General features: G+C 45.5%; 1 protein-coding gene across 1 annotated transcript in view; it reads right to left on the bottom strand.

Annotated features, from left to right (window-relative positions):
* The window catches only part of LOC146177980 (dermonecrotic toxin SPH-like), a 31476-nt gene extending 10405 nt beyond the window's left edge, over positions 1–21071 (bottom strand). Inside the window, exons 1-4 of the mRNA XM_084580684.1 lie at positions 20823–21071; positions 13330–13573; positions 10053–10187; positions 822–947 (exon numbers count right to left, since the gene is read on the bottom strand). Of these exons, the coding sequence (XP_084436810.1) occupies positions 822–947; positions 10053–10187; positions 13330–13573; positions 20823–20867 (550 nt within the window). The 5' untranslated portion in view covers positions 20868–21071. The remainder of the gene's footprint in view (positions 1–821; positions 948–10052; positions 10188–13329; positions 13574–20822) is intronic.
* Between the last annotated feature and the right edge of the window lie 952 nt (positions 21072–22023).

Raw genomic sequence — 22023 nt, 5'->3', positions numbered from 1 at the left:
GATGCGCGGAATTTTATTTTGACTGAGTGGATGCGAAGAAAGCAGTGGTCATGCCGGAGAGTGAAGAGGGAATAACCTAACCGTGCCCTTCTCCTCATCCCCACTTGGTCTTGTGGGTAAACGCAGAGGTTGTTTGAGGGCACTAGACAAATTGCGATGTGCATTCACGCTAGGTGGTTGTGGATTCTTGCTTCTGGTATTACGTTCCGCCTAGCTAGGCAACTCTATTTGTTTTTTGCAGCAAGACAAAAATTTGTTGCTAATATAGCCACACGATCTCTTAGCCATGCGGCATTGCTACTGCAGATGTTCATACCAAACATATCTTCTCTATACAATCTGCCAACATCTATGGTTACATACCGAAAGTAATATCGTAATATCAAAAATGCGTTATTCGAATCGGTGTGCCCTGCACAGAATATGAGTGACAGTTCTCTCAGGCAAGCATATGAAGTTATTCTCCCAAAAATTCGTTATAAGGTCTTTCTTTCTACCATAGTATGTGGAGGAGCTTTCCGAGACAAAAAGAGAGCACCCATAGCGCCTTCGCTGCATAAAGGCATCGACACTAGCTTCTAGTTCACACCAGCAATCAATGTAATTTCAAAATGCCCCAGCTTTGTCATAAGGGACAAATGAATTGAATAAATTGGCCCCAGCTGCTAATTTTTTTTTTTCGTTTAGAGTGTGATTTACTGTTCCACATACCCTTATTTTAAGTTTATTGATATACTTCTTTCCTCCTCAAAGTTGTTATAATTAAAATAGAAAAGAATCAGTTGTGCAAAGAAGCTGAAAAAGCAAAATGTTATTCTTACCCACGTGGTCAATAAAATCAGAGCTGTTATCATGCGACGCCAGTGTATGCAGTGCCCCTCTGAAGACTTCCTTGTCAGTCGTCGTGTAGATCGACAGCAGCACATTCACCATGCGACTTGAAGGAACTGCAAAAATGGTACACAAAAAATTCGTCAGCTCGCAACCTTAGTGCAGTGGTAAAGATGCCCGAAAACTGTGCCGGAGTACCCGGGTTCGATCTCAACCGCTGGCGGCTGTGTTTCGATGAAGGGAATGAAGAGGCGCCTGTGGGCTGTGCGATGTCAGTTCACGTTAAACATCTCGAGGTGATCGTAATTACTCCGGAACCCTCCACTACCGGCACCCCTTTTTCTCTTTCTGCTTTCACTTTAATCTTCCTCCCTTTCCTTATAGCGCGGTTAAGTTGTCCACAGAAACAGGTGTGACAGATACTGCGCCTTTAATGTGATCCAATTATTATTATAAAACATCAAAAACGTTAGGTGATCGAATGGACTGCAACTGCCGAGCAACGCGCAGCGTTTTATGTAGTAACGCCATGAGAGGGAGAACGAGAGATGTGGGTGATTGCGCAGCGCCCTCTGGCAATCATCAAGGGGACACACAGCGGACAGTTGCACACAACGCGGTTGCGCGACGCCCTTTTTCTCCCTTTCATTATTTTCTCGAATGTTCCCCTCGCATCCCACGGTCTACTAGATATCACATGAGAACTCGCAGGCTGAGGCTGTATATGAACAACACAGGTAGGCTTCAGCTGAAGCTAAGCGCAGAGCCACCCTCTTATTGGGGTCTAACACATACTTAACACATCTTCCCCACTCTAAAAGAAAAGCAAGGTCGCCTGGAATTAGCTGCGGAAGGAACGTAAAGGAGACTCGTTTTCAGCGTAAATACTAGCTGCAACACTTCATCACTTGCATCTGCATGATATAATGCTCAACCTATCGAAGGTGATCAGTGAGATACAGCTGTTCATGAACACAAGACTTAAAGCACATTGAGAATAATCTTCCAAGCATTTCCGGTAAAATTTAGCCAACCCGATATAAACTTGGTTAACTTAATTATTTTCCTATTAGACTTTATTCCACAAAAGAAAAAAAAACGCACTGAGAGACGCGTAGTACAATATAGAGTACAAAAGACTACAATCATTGCGAACAGCATGAAGGCAAACTTGAAGCCTATGAAGGTTAACCCTATTGAAGCCGTGATCGTCTCACAGTGTGGCGACTATAGTGGATCCACGCTCGTGAGCTCCAAAGAGCGATGAGAGGATTGTTACAGCCGTAAATGCACTACGAGGCAGCAATAACAAAAATTTGGACAATCTCATCATCATCATCATCATCATCATCATCATCATCATCATCATCATCATCATCATCATCATCATCATCATCAGCCTGACTATACCCACTGCAGGGCAATGGCCTCTCCCATATTTCTCCAATTAACCTGATTCTGTGCTAGCTGCATCCGCTTGACCCCTGCGAACTTCTTAATCTCATCCGCCCACCTAACTTTCTGCCGCCCCCTGCTACGCTTTCCTTCCATTGGAATCCAGTTTGTTATCCTAAGCGACCATCGGTTATCCTCTCTTCGCACTACATGTCCTTCCCATGACCATCTCTTCTTAATTTTCACTACAATGCCGGTAACCTGAGTTATTTCTCTGACCCACTCTGCACGATTCCTATCTCTTAATGTTACCCCTACCATTTTTCGTTCCATAGCCCTCTGCGTTGTCCTCAACTTAAGTAGAATCCTTTTCGTTAGCCTCCACGTTTCAGCCCCATAGGTGAGTACAGGTATGATGCAACTGTTGTATACTTTCCTCTTGAGCGATACCGGTAAGCTGCTAGTCATAATCTGAGAGTGCTTGCCAAATGAGCATCATCAAAATCTTATTCTTGTTATTTCCTTTTCATGGTCCGGATCTGCGGTTACTACCTTTCCTAAGTAGACATACTCGCCTACTACTTCCAGTACTTCGCTACCTAATGTAAACTGCTGTTCCTTCCCGAGGCTATTGAACATTACCTTAGTTTTCTGCATATTGATTTTCTAGCCTTCCTTTCTACTTTCCCTGTCTAGGTCATCAATCATTATGTGCAGTTCATCCCCCGAGTTGCTTAGCAAGGCAATGTCATCAGCAAATCGCAGATTACTGCGGTATTCTCCATCTACCCTTATTCCTAACTGCTCCCATTCCAATTATCTGAATATTTCCTCTAAGCAAGCTGTGAATAGTACTGGGGAGATTGTTTCCTTGCCTTGCCTAACACCTTTTTTTATGGGAATTTTGTTACTTTCTTTATGCAGAACTATGGTTGCTGTGCAGCCACTATATATATATTTTCAGCACTTTCACGCACGGCTCATCTACCCCCTGATTTCGCAATGCTTGCATCACCACCGGGGTTTCAACTAAGTCAAATGCTTTTTCGTAATCAATGAATGCTATGTATAAGGGCTGGTTATATTTGGAGCATTTTGCTATCACCTGATTGATGGTATGGATATGATCGATAGTAGAGTACCGTTTCCGAAAACGTGCTTGATCCTTTGCTTGATTACAGTCTAAGGTTGCCCTGATTCTATTAGCGATTACCTTAGTAAATACCTTAGACGTAACAGACAGTAAGCTGATTGGTCTGTAATTTTAAGGTCCTTAGAGACCCCTTTGTTTTGAATGGGTATAATGTTTGCATTCTTCCATGGTTCCGCTACCGTCGCTGATACTAGGCACTGCATATACAGGGTGGCCAGTTTTTCTAGCACGATATCCCCCCCGTCCTTCAGCAAATCCGTAGTTATCTGATCCTCTCCAGCTGATTTCTCCCTTTTCATAGTTTCTAATGCTTTCCTGACCTCGTCCTTCGTCACTGGTGGAACGTCTGACTGTTTTTCCCTACCGCCAATCTCATCACGGTCCTGAATACTTTGGCTACTGTAGAGATCTTTATAGAACTCCTCGGCTACTTTGGCTATCTTGTCCATATTCGTGATGACGTTGACCGTTTTGTCCCTTATCGCATACATCTGGTTTTTGCCTATGCCCAATTTCTTCTTTACCGCTTTAAGGCTTCATCCGTTCTTCACAGTATGCTCAGCTTTCTCCATGTTATACTTCCTTATATCGGCCACCTTGCTCTTATTGATTAGCTTTGATATCTCGGCCAATTCGATCTTGTCTGTTGGAAAGGAAGCTTTCATACTCTGGCGTTTCTTAATCAAATCTTTCGTCTTCTTAGACAGCTTACCGGTATCCTCTCTAACTATCCTACCGCCTACTTCTACCGCGCACTCAGTAATGATATCTCTGAAATTATTGTTCCTTGGTTCTAGGGTAATGTCGCCATCCTCGGTTAGAGCTGAGTACCTATTCTGTAGCGAGATCTTGAGCTCGTCTGCCCTCCTCCTCACAGCTAATTCGTTGATGGGTTTCTTTCTTAATAGTCTGTTGCGTTCCTTCTTCAGATGTAGGCTAATTCGGGACCTAACCATTCTGTGGTCACTGCATCGCACTTTCCCGATTACCTCTACATCTTGCATAATGGCGGGGGTTGAACATATTATGAAGTCAATTTCATTTTTAGTCTCCCCGTTAGGACTTTTCCATGTCCATTTACGGTTCTTCCGTTTGGTGAAGAAGGTATTCATGATTCGTAAGTTATTGTGCTCTGCAGACTCAACCAGTGACTCCCCCCTGTAATTCCTAGAACCAATGCCATAGTCACCTACTGCCTTGTCTCCAGCCTGCTTTTTCCCTACCATGGCATTGAAGTCGCCCATTAGTACAGTATACTGCTTCTTTACCTTTCGCATTGACGATTCTACATCTTCGTAGAAGCTTGTAGCTTGGGACAATCTAATCGGAATAAAATCCCGGTATGAAACCACAGAATAAAAATTCCCGCTATAAATAGGTTAGGCAAACATAACTGCTGGCCTAAGGTCTGCGAGTGCGACTCTGGATCCAAGTTCCGTGTCTTCGAACCCCATCACATCCATCGTGAGTTATCTTTACGACGCAATATTTGGCTATCAATTCTACCTATCCACCTCTGACGTCAAACCGATTATACCAATGCTGATTTTCCTCACGCTAAACTGAGGACTGAGCCGTCGCCAAACAGTTCTTCGTTCATCGCTGAAGCGGCGACAATGCTGTCGTGTTATTACCCCTCACATCCTCCTCCGGTGGCTACGCTAGGGAGCTCGACCGCTGAACCCCCAATGCGGGTTATATCCCGGCCAAGGCTGGTGCTTTTGGACGGAAGCGAAAAACAAAGCCCCCGTGTATTGCTTGACATCAGTACACGTAAATAACCACAGGTGGTCATATTTCTCACGCCCTCTAGTATGACTTTCCTCATTGCCGGAATTGCTTTGAGACGTTAAATGACCCCTGACACTTTACTTGCGGTAATATTTGATTTTAAGCAATTCATAGAGATGGTCGTAATATCACATTTAAATTCAAAAGATCCATGTGAAACTCGTAATTTAGAAATATTTTTTACTAAATGTTCCTGACAACCTCTCTCAACCCGCCTAGGGCGAGGAATCTCTACGCCTTTTCCCCTGATGACGTAATCGGTGTTTGCTAGGTATGCCCACTCATTGGACCCTCGGTAATGAGGAAAGCGGTTCTGGTCGCAGTAGGGCGACGGCGTAACTTGCTTTCTTTGTTGGTTTTCTTGCGTTGAGTTAAGGGGGGAGATAATGAGCACCATACTCGATATCCAATATGTTCAGGGGTAAAGATGCTATCTTAGAAACTTTTGCTCCACAGATAGGAATAGTAGGATAGGCATTGTTCGCGCGCATTTCATATAGTTTTAGTAAATTTTATTTCATGCGATCTTTAAACTATATGGCGATGAACCACTGAAACCTTTATTTGTACTTCTTTTCAAGAGCACCAGCTAGTGGCCTTATTGATAGTAGCGCGACGAACAATCTTTTCCATGCTCGATGTCATGAGATGCCGCATTATCACTTTTTGTGTAGCGTGGAATGCGCTCATAGTATTCCCGAGGGATCGCCGCAAAGCTCACAGTTGCCGCATCGTTCCAGACCTTTACTGGTTCCTTCGCCCGGTTCTGTAGATGGTTCTTTGCCGACATTAAATTGAAAGCTGCCGAATTCTGCGGTCTTTCATAATTCGACAACAGGAGCACGTTTTCTGCTATCGCCGCCACCGTGTAGCTAAATTATGTTGCGGGCGCAAGTCAGCCCAATAGTTTCTTTTCAATACAAAGCTAGTGTCTGTTTATCACCTACCGCGTTCTCTCCACAGCACGTGACAAACTAAATCAAAACAAATTAATGCACTCATGAGCACACAGTGCTCCCTCTTTTTCCATCCTGCCCTCTATTTACCACCTCGCAGGGTGAGTGATGGTGGCGCTGCGGCTGGTTGCCTCTGGCAACGACATTTTCTCTTCCTCAGCCTCCACATGGTTTAAATGGTGGCATAGTTGATTCGTGTCCCATGAAAAACCGACGTCGTCTCCGCATCGGCAACGGATGCAGCGACGACAAGTTGCACTTGTTCAAACGCAGATCTTTATTTGGGTAGTGAGAGGCTAGATGTTACGCACCGCGAGACCTGGTGAGGCTCACGGAGCCACAATTTGCTGCTAGTGAAGCGGTAGTCAGCAACTTGGACCAGCCTTGTGCGCGAGTGACCATACTTGGGCATGCGCAGTGGAATGCATGGTGGCGGATTACAGTAAGCGATCACACTATTCTATTTATTTCTATGCACGGTGTCGCAACGTCCGTGTCTGCGTGGATGACTGCTTCCGCTGATGCAAGACTGAGTCAGCCTCGTAATGTATTTCCATAACACATTACCGTCCTCGCTCTGGCCATTTGGCTCCCGCAGCGCAGAGAAGAAAGTCGCTACGCACGTTGTTTTATTTTTTCTCCCCTATAGAAATGGCGTGTCATAGTATTAAATGGTGGTAGCTTAGTGTTTCCTTTATTCTTATATTTTAATTTATCCTTGAAAGTAAACGCTGCTCAGAACTGAGGGTCCTTTCTGGACAGGGAATTTCTCGTACTGCCGAAATACATGTTTCAATTCATTATTATAAGAGAAATCCTGACCGTTTCAGCTATAATTTACAAACACTTCAGCTGCGCCCCTAAATGTATGACGTGATAACATTATGCTTCCGCCTGCGGCTACCCTTGTAGACAGTCGCTCACGTAATGCAGTTTGCTGCTCTCCTAATCACCAATCAATTTATACATTTGTTATCGCACAGATACTCATCACTATACAGTCGTAAGATATACGCTATGTGTAGTCCGCGCGACATATAAAGCGTTCCTTTAACTAACACGTTAACTCAGAAGTGCTGCGCTCGACCACGTAAACACTCCCATATCTCACAAGCACTACTACCAAAATCGCAGCTCAAGACAGCGGTCTGGTTAAGTAGCCTAGATATTTCACATTTCTCGCAATGAATAAGAAGTTCGCGTTCATGTCCCCTGAGAACTATCTTTTGCCACAGGCATAATCATGAATATTTAATCTCACCGCAAACGCCAATCTCGATTTTCCGCAGAACATAGCCTTCAAACCTACGGCAGGCGAGCGGACCTAGATAAAAAAAGTAAACAACAACAACAAAAAGACAAAAACAACAAACAAACGTTTGTTCAAATTGAAATCAGGTGAACGCTTTTTAAGAGTCATGAATGCATTGTACCCTCTAGCGAAGGTTTCTTGACCTCTACTTTATTCCGTCTTTCACATCAGTTAATCAAACTTTTGAAAATTCAGAGAGGGCTGCATGATCTGCACTGGAGAAATGCGTAAGCCTGAGCGTTGATGCTACACACAGTATATGATGCGCCACTAGTAGAGGTTTCACATTGCGGATATTATGATAGCAGCTGCGTTATTCACGATATTGTGTACCAAGCTAGGCAGTAATCATCAAGTGGCGAATTGTTAACGTTGCTCAGCAATGGGCGGCCGCTATGTCTTTTGTGCCGGCGCTCCTCCTTCCCAACGCACTCAGATGTGCCTCGTCGCCGGTTCTCCAAGACGTCACCGTTGGTAGAAGCGCGCTACAGCGACACACGGTTGCTAGAGGCGCCACGGGTGCGCCGGCGACGCTCACTATGGAAATGTTTGCCCGTCTCTATTTAGTCTTGCTTCCTCCTCCTCGCAATCGTTTGACCTAAGAGTATTTTATTTTAATTATCTGACACCTATTGTACAATTTGTGATCGATCTCGACCACTTATTAGCCCGTTTTCATTCAGACTTCGGAACACGTCGTCTAGCGATTGCGTGGCATCACGTTCTTTTGGACGTCGACATTAGCTCGCTCGGCTATTTTAACATCTGATTGCCTTTTTGGCTATAATTAACCAATGACTCCACTTCGATCACACGAGTAAACTGGCGAGATTCCCTGGTCCTCTTTCGCATACAATTCTTTTTTTTTCGTGTAAACTTTTCAGTTCACCGCAGTCGCGATGACAACCAATGGGGACAAGTTGTGCACTGGGACAGTGCATAGTGTGTCGTTGTTTTATCTAAGTTTTGGGTCATTATGTCGGATTTAGGATATATTTAGAATCGCAGTAAATAAATGCGCAAACCTGCGCACCTTAAGAAGTCTTGTTATGGTTTAGCTCTGGTTAACCCTAGTTGAATTGCGAAAGCAACGGCGAAGCTTCTTTTCCCTGCTTCATTATTCCCCTATCACGCCCTATCAGTGTAAGGTGCTACACTATTGGGCACACTTAAGCTCATCCTTTAAGGCTATGACGCGAGAGCGTAAGCTATCAGCCCACATATGATGTCACCCTTCAAACAAGTCGTATGGACTTGCCTGAGTCACGTAGGGTTAACAATGCCAATTGTTCTTGCGTGCTGATTCTGATATGACCCTGCCATATGAAAGGAGCGACCCTAGTTGGCTGCTTTTGCCCTTGGCATAGGGGTAACGCGAATTCAAGTGTCATGTCAGGTGGATTTTTGTATGAGGGTACTGTAGTTATGCCTCTTCACGGCTCATCTTCACGGCGTAGCTGCGGCCATCCGAGGTCCCGCTTTGGCGGTCGTAATATTGCTTTCAGAATAATATTCCTGGAAAAGTTTTCCCCATCCAGCCAGCTCAAAAGATGCTATCTTGCAATGGCACACAACAACGCTCTTCGGCAGCTTTGCTGGAGATATTAAAGCGGAGCCCGCCTAGTAGACCGCTCCAGTGCACTGTCCCCTGATGCGCTCTGCCGCCGAACACTGGTCTGATCCCGTTTGTGGCCGGCGGAGCAGAGAAGAAAACGGCATGCATGTTGCTTCGAACCCTTCTCCAGAACGGGAGGTCAGGCTCCGACACTCCCAGGTCATCTCGAGCAATGGATGTGGTATCTTCTCGCGTTGCGTGCATCATTCAAAATTTAATGTCTTATCGCTATATTGATATAGAAAGAATGGCTTCGCTTAAGATGTCGAGGGGCATTTCTAACTCAAACTTAACTAACCGCGATTCACTTTATTAAAACGGCGTCGCTTTTACGTATAATACTTAAAATACGGGAACTGATTGCACATTTTGTGTTGTAGAAGCAGCGAAGCTGACGTAAAACGCCAATAAAACGCCAAGAGATGATGTTCTAAAATGTGCAGTGCGGGAAGTCAGCTTTACCAGCAAGAAATGCGATTTGTTTTTTTACGTTAACTGTTTCCAATGTCATTGCCAATAGAAAAAATAAAACTTGGTTCATCCTTTATGGTGCCGGCGTTCATTTGCTTAATATAATGTTGGCCCGTAATATCAAAAGTAAAAAGTTTAATAGCCAATGTGCGTTAATTGCTTAATCACCAAGCTCTGTCATGTACATGATGCCCGCCTTGCTGTAAAATCGACCTGCGCAGACCGCATGTGCGTATCCCTCGCAGGGATTGAAATAAAGATATGTAAAGAGTGAAAAAACAAGACAAGCACCCGAAATAATTTATCTTCTTAATACGACACAGTACTCATTACCGGTAATAACGTTAGGAGCCAAACACAGGAAAATATCTGATTAGCGTTGACGATCTGAGCGAATGGTGATTAGCTAACGACCTCCCATCTCGAAAATGAAAAAAAAAAACGAGGTCAGGGACGAACAGCACGCTTGCCACACAGGCGGTGTGAAGGCGTCGTCACTATAGCTTAAGGCAGATGCTTGGTACTTGCCTTCACTCCACAGATGATGTATGAGGTTTTCAGCAAGACTGACGCCAGCTTTGTATTTTGCTTTGTCTCCGCGCAGATTTCCCGTTTTGATGTCTACGTAGAGGAGGAGCATTCTGTCCTTGTGTTTTCCTTCATCTGTGAGAAGAAATGCGAGAAAAGAAGATGCACGTGAGGCTCGATTTGACGAAACTGCCGGTCGTACACCGTCTGTTTCTGACACGTTGAAAACAGAGGTGAAAAGTGCAATATCTGTAAACGTTAGCTGAAAATCATGCGATCTTGTGCAATCAAGTCTTGAAGTGTGCTGGGAGAAAGAAAAATAAATGAAAAAATATTTAGATAAAGAACTCAGCAAAAGAAGGGCTAAATAACAGGTAAATCATCCTTTAAACCTTGCTTGCGCCTGGTGCGCACATTTTTATTGGGGATCACTTGAAAATGTACAGCGAGGTCGTTCCGCTGCGTCAGATACTTTGGAGCGCCTTAAAAAAATGTATGAGGATGCTCTTGGTCGTACGTTATTCGTTGCAATCGTAGTTTATAAATAATGAAAATTAAGCGCATATCAGAAATTTACGAAGATTCGTGGTTCAAACGGTTTTGACAGTATTACCTTCACTTCCACTGTGAAACCAATCTTTCGTTTCCCTAATTGCGATGTACAGTACTCGACCTGCGGCTAGTCGTAACTAATCGTGCGTAATCGTGCAGCGGTACTTGTACCTCGCATAAACAAGTGCTAGACCGCGATGCGAATTGTTCACGTTTGCTAAACAACGAACATGTGTGCATGAAGTGGTAATCTTCATGCCCCTGCGGAGCCCGTGGAGGGCATACAGGCTGTAGCTAGGTCGTCCGTTGATTTGTTTTTATTACGTGACTTGCATTGCAATAAAGATGGAAGACCTGCCCTTTTCTCAATCCGGTGAACTTGGCCATAGCCAGACGCTAGGATTCTCATCAGCAGCCGAGCTGGCGCAGAGGTGCAATGCAGCATCATTCGTAAAGACTCACGCTTCTCGAATCTCGGCCGTTGTCCAAGGGGGGAGAACACAGGCACCTCCGGCGCCTTGATTACGGCGCTTGGCATCGCCACCGCATACACGAAATAGATACCCTCGAATAAAAAGGGGAGTCCAAAGCTACCCCCCGGATTGTTTGCCGCGCCCTGTCGAGGCTCGACTGTCGCTCATAACAAACAAGTCCGTTCACTCCGTGGTTAAGAAGGCGATGTGATGAACGCGATGTGGTGAAACCGATCGTTCGTTTGGTAAATTGCGATGTACAGTAGATGACCTCCGCCTAGTCATAACTAATCGTGCCTAATCGTGCAGCGGCACTTGTTATCACGTAAACAATAGCTAGACCGCGCTACATATTTATCTTCATGCCCCTACGGAACCCGTGGATGGCATACAACCATACAAGATAAACGAGCGAAAGAAGAATCATCGTAGTTGGTGAGCACTATGGGCATGGGACGCTTGCATTGCTCTGTGACGAGTCTGAATCACAATTGAACACGACGTAGTGAGATGCAAGGGCTCTAATCCACCGATTACCACAGACTGCAAGTGATCGCAGGTGCTCGGCGCTGACTGGGAAATTTAAAAGCACTGTTCGAAAGCTCCTGGCTTCAGCATACGTCCGTACAATGACCGCCTGTCTATTGTCACATGAGGGTTAGTGGGTCATTAGGGGAGCATACGTAAATAGCAAAAAATAATAAAATTGGACTGCAATTTTCGAAAGTATTGACAAAACTTTTGCAGTTGGCACAACTACAAACTCATGTGCACTAGACTGAACCACGTAATATAGAACCATGTTCCAACTCACTCCACAACCTACTAGTATAAAGTGTCGCAAAAAAAATGTCATCGCAAAATCGGGGACCAATCTAGTAACTTACGCTTCAAAATGGTCAATGTGCGCAACAATAACTTCATTTACACGAATAAAAAGCAAGCTAAAGGAGACTATCGGTACAATATTTATGCAAGGTTTTACGGAAGAACCCTCACCTTTTTGCTATATTGCAAAGTAGGGTTAGAAAGGTGATGTGCAGTTTTTTCTTACTTTCATCCCACATTATGTAAAGGGGAAGAAAAACTGTCGGATTATAAGTGCTGGATATCTGTTATCTCTGACGTGAGAGTCGCGTGGTCGTTCAACTATACCAGGGGTAGCAGTTTACGCGGCCCCTGCTTGTATACCTGACATGTATAACAACTTATGAAGCGAAAAATTGTAATCTAATTAACGGGAATATTTTGTTTTAAATGAACATTGCTCTCTCGGCGTGTAGGTGCAATGAGGACAATCTCAGCTTCGGAAACTGTGCAGAGGGCACGAGTAATGATAGTCTATATGTGGTGGATAATAAAAGGAACGGTTACAAAATGGTTAGTACTACAACTTTTTTAACGGGATTAAGATTTTCTAACATATTAATTATCTCTTCCCTGGTATGCAGATAAAATGAGGACGGTCCTCGCTCGAAAAGTAGCTTATTTCTTTGGAATTAGCTGGATATGTGTCCCTTGTTGCGTTTCTCCACCGACAAGTGGGACAGCTGACGCGGCCATCGCATAGCAACAGGCAGAACCGCGAGCGGATCGGCCATTTCGGCGCCGTTCATCGGCCGCGCAACGCTTCCTCCCGCGGGCAAGTCTCGAAGTGATCTTGCCACGCGCCAAATGTGTGTGCGTGCCTGTGTGTGCAAACGCCGGCCAAGGCTGGAGCTCGTGAGAGAGTGCGCCGCTCTCGCCCGTCTGCTGGAGGTGGAGGAGATGCGGTCGGACCACCTGCTATTGAGTCATCCCTTCGTGCCCAGACTTGTCGGGCTCTCCATTTCCTGTGAGGGTTTTCCTTTCCCTGTGAACTGGAAAACCTATAAAAAGCAGCGGCCGACTCCGCTGGGACAGACTACTTTGACGCGCCGTTGGCACGACGCTAGACACCAGCTGTGTGAGAGTGTCTGTAATCTCTCCGGGTCAGCTTCACTGTCCGTTTCTTCATGATGTTACAGTAAAGGTTGTTTCGTTAAAAGACGCCTCGTCTTTGCTGGCACCTTTGATGCCGTCCGCCGTCCACGGAGCCGCCAGGCCAACGCTACCGAGGGGCGCGCGACCCGCATGTAATAACTGCTGGCAGCGGTACGCTACCCAGGCGCACGTGACCCAAACCTAACACCCTGTATTTTTGGTGGTGCAAATTCCAGTACCTCTGATGAGGTATAGAAACGGAAAAAGGTATAGTAAAGAGGTTGCCATACCTGCACTGACTGTGTCCTTCAAGTATGCGAGGTACTTGTCGATGGCCGTCTGATTTTCGCAGTATCTACCGTAGTCGCAGCCAGGGCCATGATAGAACTTGAGGGCGGTCCCGATAGGAGAGAAGGTTACATCAGCTTCTATAGCATTCGCTCCCTGAGCCAAGAAATCGTCCAACTCCTGGATGCTGTTAGCCATATGCCCGAACACGTACACGGGCCGACGGTAATCGTAGAACGCCTCCACCTAGACGTAAGTAGGAACCAGGTCAAAGCCCCTTTTCACTATAACTTCTGATTCTTACGCGCAAATCGAAGAAACGAATCCATTCCCCAAGCACACCACTCGGTCATGGGAGACAATGGAAAAGATATTGTAGAAAGTGCGCAAAGTGTGCCAAGAGGACAAGGAGGGTTCTATGTAGCTGTGAAGTAGGTCACCCGATGATCCTCTACTCCCAACATGCAAACAGCGAGTTTGGCTGATAAAATGACACATAAGAGATGAGAACTGCTCCCATCGAGAACCTTGTATTCCAAATGATACGCGTTTCCCGTTGGCCACACAGAAACGTTCGTACGACTTAGTTAATACGGGACTTAATCTTTCTTTCCCTCCTTTTTTATATCTCTGTAAATCATACCTCAAAATTATATCAAATGTTCTATATCTTTATATCCTATCTTATATATCATGTTTATATCCTTAGCCATGTAGGCATGCTCGTACGACTCGGTTAAAGGTGGGTTTTATCTCTCGGTCGCTCCTTGTGTTTATAGCTCTGTTTATCATACCTCATGCTGACATCATATATCTCAGCGTGACAGCTTTAAAGGCCCCCTTCTGCAGTAAACACGATATTGTCGGCGCTGCGCTGTCAACAGAAAAATCACAGACATAGCTGGTACGCGGAAATTGCTAGAGCCAGGCACATATTGGTCGAGTGGTTTTGTGACGTCAGGAGAACATGAAATGGCTGGAGCCGCAAACAACTCTGGCTTTTGCATTGAGATTGGAGGATAGGTTTGAGATCGAACCCTTCCTGCTTTGAGAGTAGAGGGCATTTGGATAAATAAGGGATTTAAGGCTGATTAGATAACCAACTCTCTCGAACCATTGTACCCTTTGTCAGAACAGTCACGTCTAGGCCATGTGCGTATGTTCTGTACGGGCTCGTTAAAGCGGGGAATTAAATTTGCTTAAGGATCTCAAGGACGGATCAGTAAGTGTAGTTTCGTTGATTTATTAATACGACATATACATTGCAGGATATGGACAGGACAACTCTTGGGGCACTAGGGGCACTTTAGTACACAGGTCAAGCAAGTAAGTTACACCCTGGCCTCGCCCGACAATTCGCATTACCGGAGTTCAACTCCGTCCGCCTGTTTAACCAATAAAAGAAGAAACTTCGCGGACGCAATTGAAGCGACAAATTAAAATTAAAAACAGCTTTTGCCACGTCGGCGCCAACGAGATGGTTTCCCTCGCCAGCATCGCGCATATAGGGAACCCAAGCTCAAGTTTCGCCGCGCGACGACAGCGCTGCATTGCTGGCGTGGTGGCGAAATGTGAAACGATGGGGCTTCGTCGGAGCAGACGCTTCGCTAGCTTCCTACGCACGCGCGGCGATCGCGTTGTGCCTGGCTGTTATTTGGCGATACAAAAACGCTTCCGCTGATGCGAAACGGAGGTACTATAAGTAGCATTGTGTCATGGGCAGCCACAATAGTAGGTGAAAAGACAAAGACGAAGCTCACGTGTGAAACTTTGCAGATTCTGGAAGCGTGTCTGCAAGACCTGTTTTCTAACCGCATGACAGCGCTCTGAGAAGTCTCGCGTTCTTTATGGAAACGAAAAGAGCCATTTTAACCTTTCTTCGTAAACTCAGAAATGTTGACAGTTGACAAAGACGATTTGGAGAGGCATCAAAAGAGTACAATAGTTTAAACTGGACGAGCTGGAGTGAAGATTGCTGGAAAACGTATCAACAACCTTAGATATGCGGATGATACCACTTTAATGGCAGAAAGTGAAGTGGAACTCAAGAGACTTCTGATGCGCGTACAAGGAGAGAGTGAGAAGATTGGGCTTAAACTGAACATTAAAAAGACAAAGATCATGGCGTCTTGCCCTATCAAGACCTGGAGCATCAATGGACAAGAAGAGGAAGCTGTGACAGATTTTATCTTCTTGGGCTCCAAGATTACCTCGGAAGGAGATTGCAGCCATGAAATTAGGAGACGCCTGCTTCTGGGAAAGAGAGCAATGGTTAGCCTTGACCGCCTAGTAAAGAGCAGATACATTAGTCTGCCAACCAAGATCCGTATAACTCTTGCTATGGTCTTTCCAGTTGTGATGTATGGATGCGAGAGTTGGACTGAAAAAGGCTGACCGCCGAAGAATTGACGCGTGTGAATTGTGGTGCTGGCGAAGACTTGAGAGTTCCTTGGACTGCCAGAAGATCAAATGTCGATATTGTCGACCATAAACCCTGACTGCTCATTGGAGGGTCAATTCTAAAGTTAAAGCTCAGCTACTTTGGTCATCTGATGAGAAGAGAGGAGTCACTAGAGAAAGATTTGATGTTGGGAAAGGTTGAGGGTCCCCGGAGAAGGGGTAGGCAGCGAACGCGATGGTTAGATGGCATCCTCGAGGCACTGCAGATGAAGTTATGTGATGTTAGGAAGATAGTGGAGACTGGAAAGCGTGGCGTGAAATGGTCCATAGGGTCACGAAGAGTCGGACACGACTGAACGACTGAACAGAACTTAACTGAATAGAAAGCGAAGAGGATGGAAGATTATCCTGCTCTTCGCTCCCCGCGTGTCTAGTGTTGCCGATTTTCTGTGCTCTTTCCCTGCTTTGTGAGTGCTCTGAAAGCAAGCAAATCAACAGATGCGACGTCCGCGATCGACACTGAAGTGTGAATGTGCCTTAAGTGTCCACAGCTGCCTTTTTGGTTTTTTCGGGGGTGGGAGCGACGTTGGAAAACATGCCTTGCTGAGACGCGTTTACAAATTTTCGAAAATTGGCCAGTAAGTGAATCAATTATTATTATTATTAATGAAGATATGTCCAAAGTGCAGTAAGAAAGTGATCTTATAGCTAAGGCTCAACTGACACTACTCGCACGAAGCACCCCATTCGCGTCACATGGTTCGTGAGTGCAAACCAAATATTATCATAAATGAAGCACAACCATTTAACAAGAACCGAAATAAAACACAATGCAGTGCGAGCTTGGATTTCACCTGCCTTCCGAGCAAGCGAGCCTATATGTCGCGTGCAGCGCACGGAGCACGCATGTGCTTATGAGGTCGTTAACGCTCTTGTCTTTGAAGAAACACCTCCTTCGGACTATATACTTATTCTTCTACTACAAGATTTTCTTTGGTAATGCCGTAATAATAAAAAACAAATTCGTATATAGATCGTACGCTACTGGACAAAACGGGGGTCAACGAGCGGGCCACTTTATTTCACAGTACTGATGATACTTTAGCAGGTTTTAAACATATTATATACGACAATATAATTACATAGCGGACTTACCTCGAGATGCACTTTATACGTTTTTGCTAACATGGGACGCATTCACAATAAATTTTTACTCATCCCCGCCTGTTTTCTGCTCTACAGTGCAGACGTTAATAAAAGGTTTGAGTATCCTTCATGAAAATACGCGTCAGGTTGCCCAATCAAGACGGAATGCAAGTGGCATGTCGCGGTGCGCCTGCGGGGGCGCGTCAAGGCGCGTGCTCGTGCAAGAGAAAGCGCACGCACGGCGCACGCCGTGAAGGCAGCGAGCTGAGCCGGTGGCGTCCAGTGTGCGCTTTTCTGTCCGCGCGACAAATCAGCGCGAGACGTCTGCACGTGCGCGGAAGCGAGCGAGCGAAAGGAGTAAACTTGCACGAGATGCCTATGTGGTACCGTCGCGTGTATCCCCAGTTTCTATTTTTCTGTCAGAGATGGCGAAATAGACTAAGTCCTGCTTTGACCTCTGATCTTGAAGTTCAAAGCACCAGCCTGGATCGTTTTCCGAAGTTTTACCGCGGTGAAAGATTTCACGCTCTAAAAAAGACACAGTCAGAGGCAGTACTAGATTAGGTGCACAAAGTAAAACCTTATCATGTGATTTAAAAAGTGTCTGCAGCACAGACCTCGCCCGAAAGATTTGTTTATCAGTATTCCCTATTCAAACAGTTCAAAGAAGAAACCAATCAATTCATGAACTTTACTTTCGGCATTCTCAATGCTTTTCTCGCAATTTTTCAAAAATGTTGTGCCCTCCTGGAGCACAGACCTGGCCCAAAAACTCGCGCTTCACTCACTGCTGCGGCCAGCCGGCGGGCGACAAGGAGAAAAAGCGTGTCGTGCGCCACGCTTGCCGCCGCCGCGCTAGGAGAATCGAGGAGGAAAGTGCGGCGCGGAGGAGAGTGTCGCTAGTTGTCTGCGGAGCAAGTCAGCGACATCTAACGTTAGGTTCTGGGTTTTAGCTATTCATCCCATGCGCATGCGCGACAAATAAGAAGGATGCCTGCTCATCACTTCCTCATCCAGCCCCTGCCTTGCGAGTACCTTTCTTACCCCTAGGGTCGCATTGCCTGCATTTGTGATAGGGTGCCTCGATGCGCCCCCGCTCTCCGCATCGAGGTATCCAAATTTGTGAGGTGACGGTCGCCAGAGCGTCGCGATGACGCCGTATTTTTCGGGTGTAACGAGACGGCCAGGAAAGCAAGCCCGACTGAGAGCGGGTAAATGCGCGTTCCTGCATACGAACCACTCATCGCCCCTGTACTTAATTGTGCAGGAATTCAAGTTCCTATATTTGTAAGGATGCCATATGCTGTGTCCCTTATAGCTCATAACCCGGCCCAAAAGCACGGCATCATACGAGACGCCTGCATTGCATGGTGCGTGGTCGTAACCTTATACGGACAGGACGAAAACAGACGCCAAACAGCCAACTAGGTCCAATTCTCGAACCATTTGCTATGGTATTTGTTTGAAACGCGCGATCATCCGCTATCACTTGCAGTTGCTTTTGAACCGAGCGATAACCCGATATCACATTGCACTTGCCTAGCCGCTTCGTGATTTGCACGAAACGCGTTGGTTTTCAGGCCGCTGTTACGTATTATTAAGCTCGTGCCTGGCATCATGAAGCGCAAGCACTGAGTGGAAGTGAGGCCGGGAACCCACGAGCAGGCACTGCTTTATTTTGGCCGCACATGCGCATTGGACGCATAACTCAGACCCAGATGGCGCTGACTTGCTCCGCGGAGCACCGTCGGCGCGCTCTAGATAAGGCTGCTCACCACTGTACTTAAATGACCCACAACGACTTTGGCGACTGCTCGGAATGACGACTTAAAATTATCTGCAAATAACGAGCCGCGGTGCGGGACACAATGCGAACATGCACGGAACGCGTCCCAGCATTCCTAAGCGCTTCTTAAATATATAATGGGTCCGCACGGCTTCTCTCCACGCCCCGAAAACCCACCTCGCCAGATCCAGTCTCTCGGCTGCGGGCTCACTATCACACCTCGTTTGTTGTCAATGAGTCAACTTCTACAAGCGCATGAACACATCAGCTCGGAAATACTAAAAAAAAAATACCTAAACTAACGAGAGCAGGGGAGTGTACTAGCAGTTTCGGTGTTCTTCAGTGCAGCGGTCCAGCATCATAACTCAGAGATTTATATAGTTGTCCTGGGGTACTGATGAATTACACTAATCTTTCTTAACGGCATTAAGCATTGCCCTTTATTTCTGAACCTTTGAAGATTTTGATGCCTTTGAACAGCCTTTTTCCAATTCCTCTTTTGTACAATTACTGCTATTAGTTATTTGAATGCCTACACAGTATATTTTCGCATTTATCTTCAGGAAGCATTGGCGTTTCATTATGAGCATTTAACGCCTCCTCTAAAGCGCCCGTTTTACAATTTTTCAATTATTTCAATTTAATAAAACAAATTAACATTCCAAATTTTCATAATTAACATCACCGCGCCAAGGCTTTTCGATATGACTATTTTAACACCTGCTAGAATGCCCTTTTTCCAAGCTTTGGTCTCTATTTTAGCCACTTATTAATCATATACACAAGGATTTCATTAGATCGGCATCGCATATCACACACCATATAAGCAACACCAGATCAACAAATTATCATGATATGTTTTTTTTCTTTTTTTTTTTAACGCAGCCCTCGGCTAACTTTGATACAGGTGGTCAAGCATTACTTAAACGACGCCGACGGCTCTACGGGCGAATCAGTTGTATGAGCTATCTCTTAAGTTTGATTACTCGCAACGATCTATACCATGAAATTGTCATTAATGGTCGCGTATCACTGGATATGCACAATCATGCACTTTAACGCACCCACATATACCTTGATTTAAATTGCGAATACGAAATACACGAAGGTATAACCGAGTGTGAACTCGAAAAAGCGTCAAATACGGGAAAGCATGCTTTCAGGATGTTTAAGTTCTCGCATTATTCTCGCCCCCTTGCAGAAACACTATGTTTTCGTCATAGGTTACGAGCAGATATATTATGAGAAAGAAACAAAGACGTCTCTTATCCGCCGCGGCTGTGTAGCAGAAGAAACCTTTCGGAGGCTAAAAAGAAAGAAAGATATTCTTAATACACGTTATATATAGTTTCTTTCGCATTTCAGATAATCCCCCTCCGCAAAGCAGACGACGGAAGGCTAATCCCCCTCCGTAGCAGACGACGGAAGGCTGGCTCCACCTTCCGCACTCACTGAGCATGTTCCTGGTGTTTCCTATTGTCGACGGCTATGAAAGTGGCGCTCCGCGGAGCGCGGTGGCCACGCGGCGGGGTGTTCTCTTTATCAGTGGACCAAATTGCACATGTACAACGTTCTCCGAGCTTGAATGAGCCTGAGCCATATGTATTCAGAGATGCTCCTCTGAAGAAGCGTCTCGTGTTCACATAGCTCTATTTGCTGAAGAAAATCATTTTTTACTGGCACCGTGCACTGGTTAGATCCGTGCTCTCACAGCCCCGAAAGCGTTGCATTATAGCTTAGAAATATCCTGCTATGCTTGCTCGTCATTAATGGCACACATGAAATGACTCTTATCAAGTCCTTGTGATATGATTTCCTCCACTGAAACTGTGGTAACAATTCCACGATGTTCCGATAAATAAGGCAACGTGCAAAGAACGTAGTTCTGTTCGTTCTCACAGTAGTTTGTTGTTGGCGACTCCGTGCAAAATTCCGATAGCGCGACAAAATGTTCTGGTTAAGGCCTAAAGTTATACAAGTTGTAATGATGGCGCTGATCGACGTTGCACATTGCAAGCGTTGCTGTTTTTACAACAACACTGTCAAACTCCCGGCAGACAAAGACACTAGGAAAGCGTCTAGCATTAGCGAATAATTTTTTGAAATATTGGGCTTCTGTACGGAGCACTTGAGTGGAAGTGCTAAATAATTATTTTGACTCACCAGGCAGATGACAGCAGCAAGAATGAAGAGGAAATTCGGCTGCATTGCAACTTGTAGACTTGGACTATGTGACGTTGGAGCACCACTACGGCCCTGGTGAAACAAAATATGCAAGAATCCACTCGGTAGCAACGGGCGCGTTTGCAGTGCGTCTTACTCGGCTCAAAAAAGGAAACTGAAGTGGCACTGTAAAAAGCAACGCGGTCGCCTACCCATGTCAACCGCCCTTTCCACTGAAACTACGCTTATAAATGTGCAAGTGCAGATAGATATATGCAAGGCGAGATAGGAAAAGCGGGCATATAAGAAAACCGATCGGGTCAAGGCTGTAGGGCTTGACATCATTCATGTGTAAACGGGGCATCCTGCACTGATAAGAGAACGATATCTTCGAGTGAAAAAAAAAAATGAACTGGTTGGGAGATATAGATATGGAGGCGATAAGACAACGGTACTGTAGCCTGAAGGAATGATAACTCTCGGAATGATAACATCGCTTAGCCAGCTATCAGCTTCTACAGAGCTAAGAAACGATACAGCCGGACTCTAACTTTTGCATAGCGCCGTCAATATTAGTAATTGAACATTTTTTGTACGCCAAGGTTGAGCAACTGCGCAATTTGGCGAATCATCACAGAGAGGCCGTTTAAACCATCGCTGCTTCGCCCAATACAGAAATGCAGTAAACAATTTAAAATGCATGTAGATTATATTACAGATTACATAACAGCGCTCCCCCCTGCCACTTCATCGTATTACTATGGGACATTATAGAAGCTTTAGAGAAACACAAAGCTGATAGGCCTTCCTGCCTGGTCGAAGCAAATTTTGATCGGATGGCGTGTGCTGCCTCGTCGCAAAAGGAGCTCTAGCCATGACAGATTTTGAGGGGAAGAGCGTTCCTTCCAGCCGCCTTCGCAATACCCCTAGAATAACATGGAAGTAAATAGCGGAAACACGAGCCCTCTGAAAGTTCGGTGCCTACCCGCGTCTGCCAGCTGACGCGGCTTGAACAAAGAAAAAAAAAGAATTTGGACATGGTGCTGGCTCGCAGTGCGGCACTGATCGACTTTGGCGGCGGCTGGATGTTTTTTCTTTTTCTTGCAATCGCAAGGCTCGTGAGCACGTCCGCTCTGTGTACTACTATGGTTCTGCGACGGTTATTTCCTAGTAAGAGCGCAGTTCGCTATTGTTTAGCGCT

The sequence above is a fragment of the Amblyomma maculatum genome, chromosome 10, assembly GCF_055883805.1.
Source record: "Amblyomma maculatum isolate TAMU_Amacu chromosome 10, ASM5588380v1, whole genome shotgun sequence".
NCBI classification, from domain to species: domain Eukaryota; kingdom Metazoa; phylum Arthropoda; class Arachnida; order Ixodida; family Ixodidae; genus Amblyomma; species Amblyomma maculatum.
This window is presented reverse-complemented; position numbering and strand designations above follow the sequence as displayed.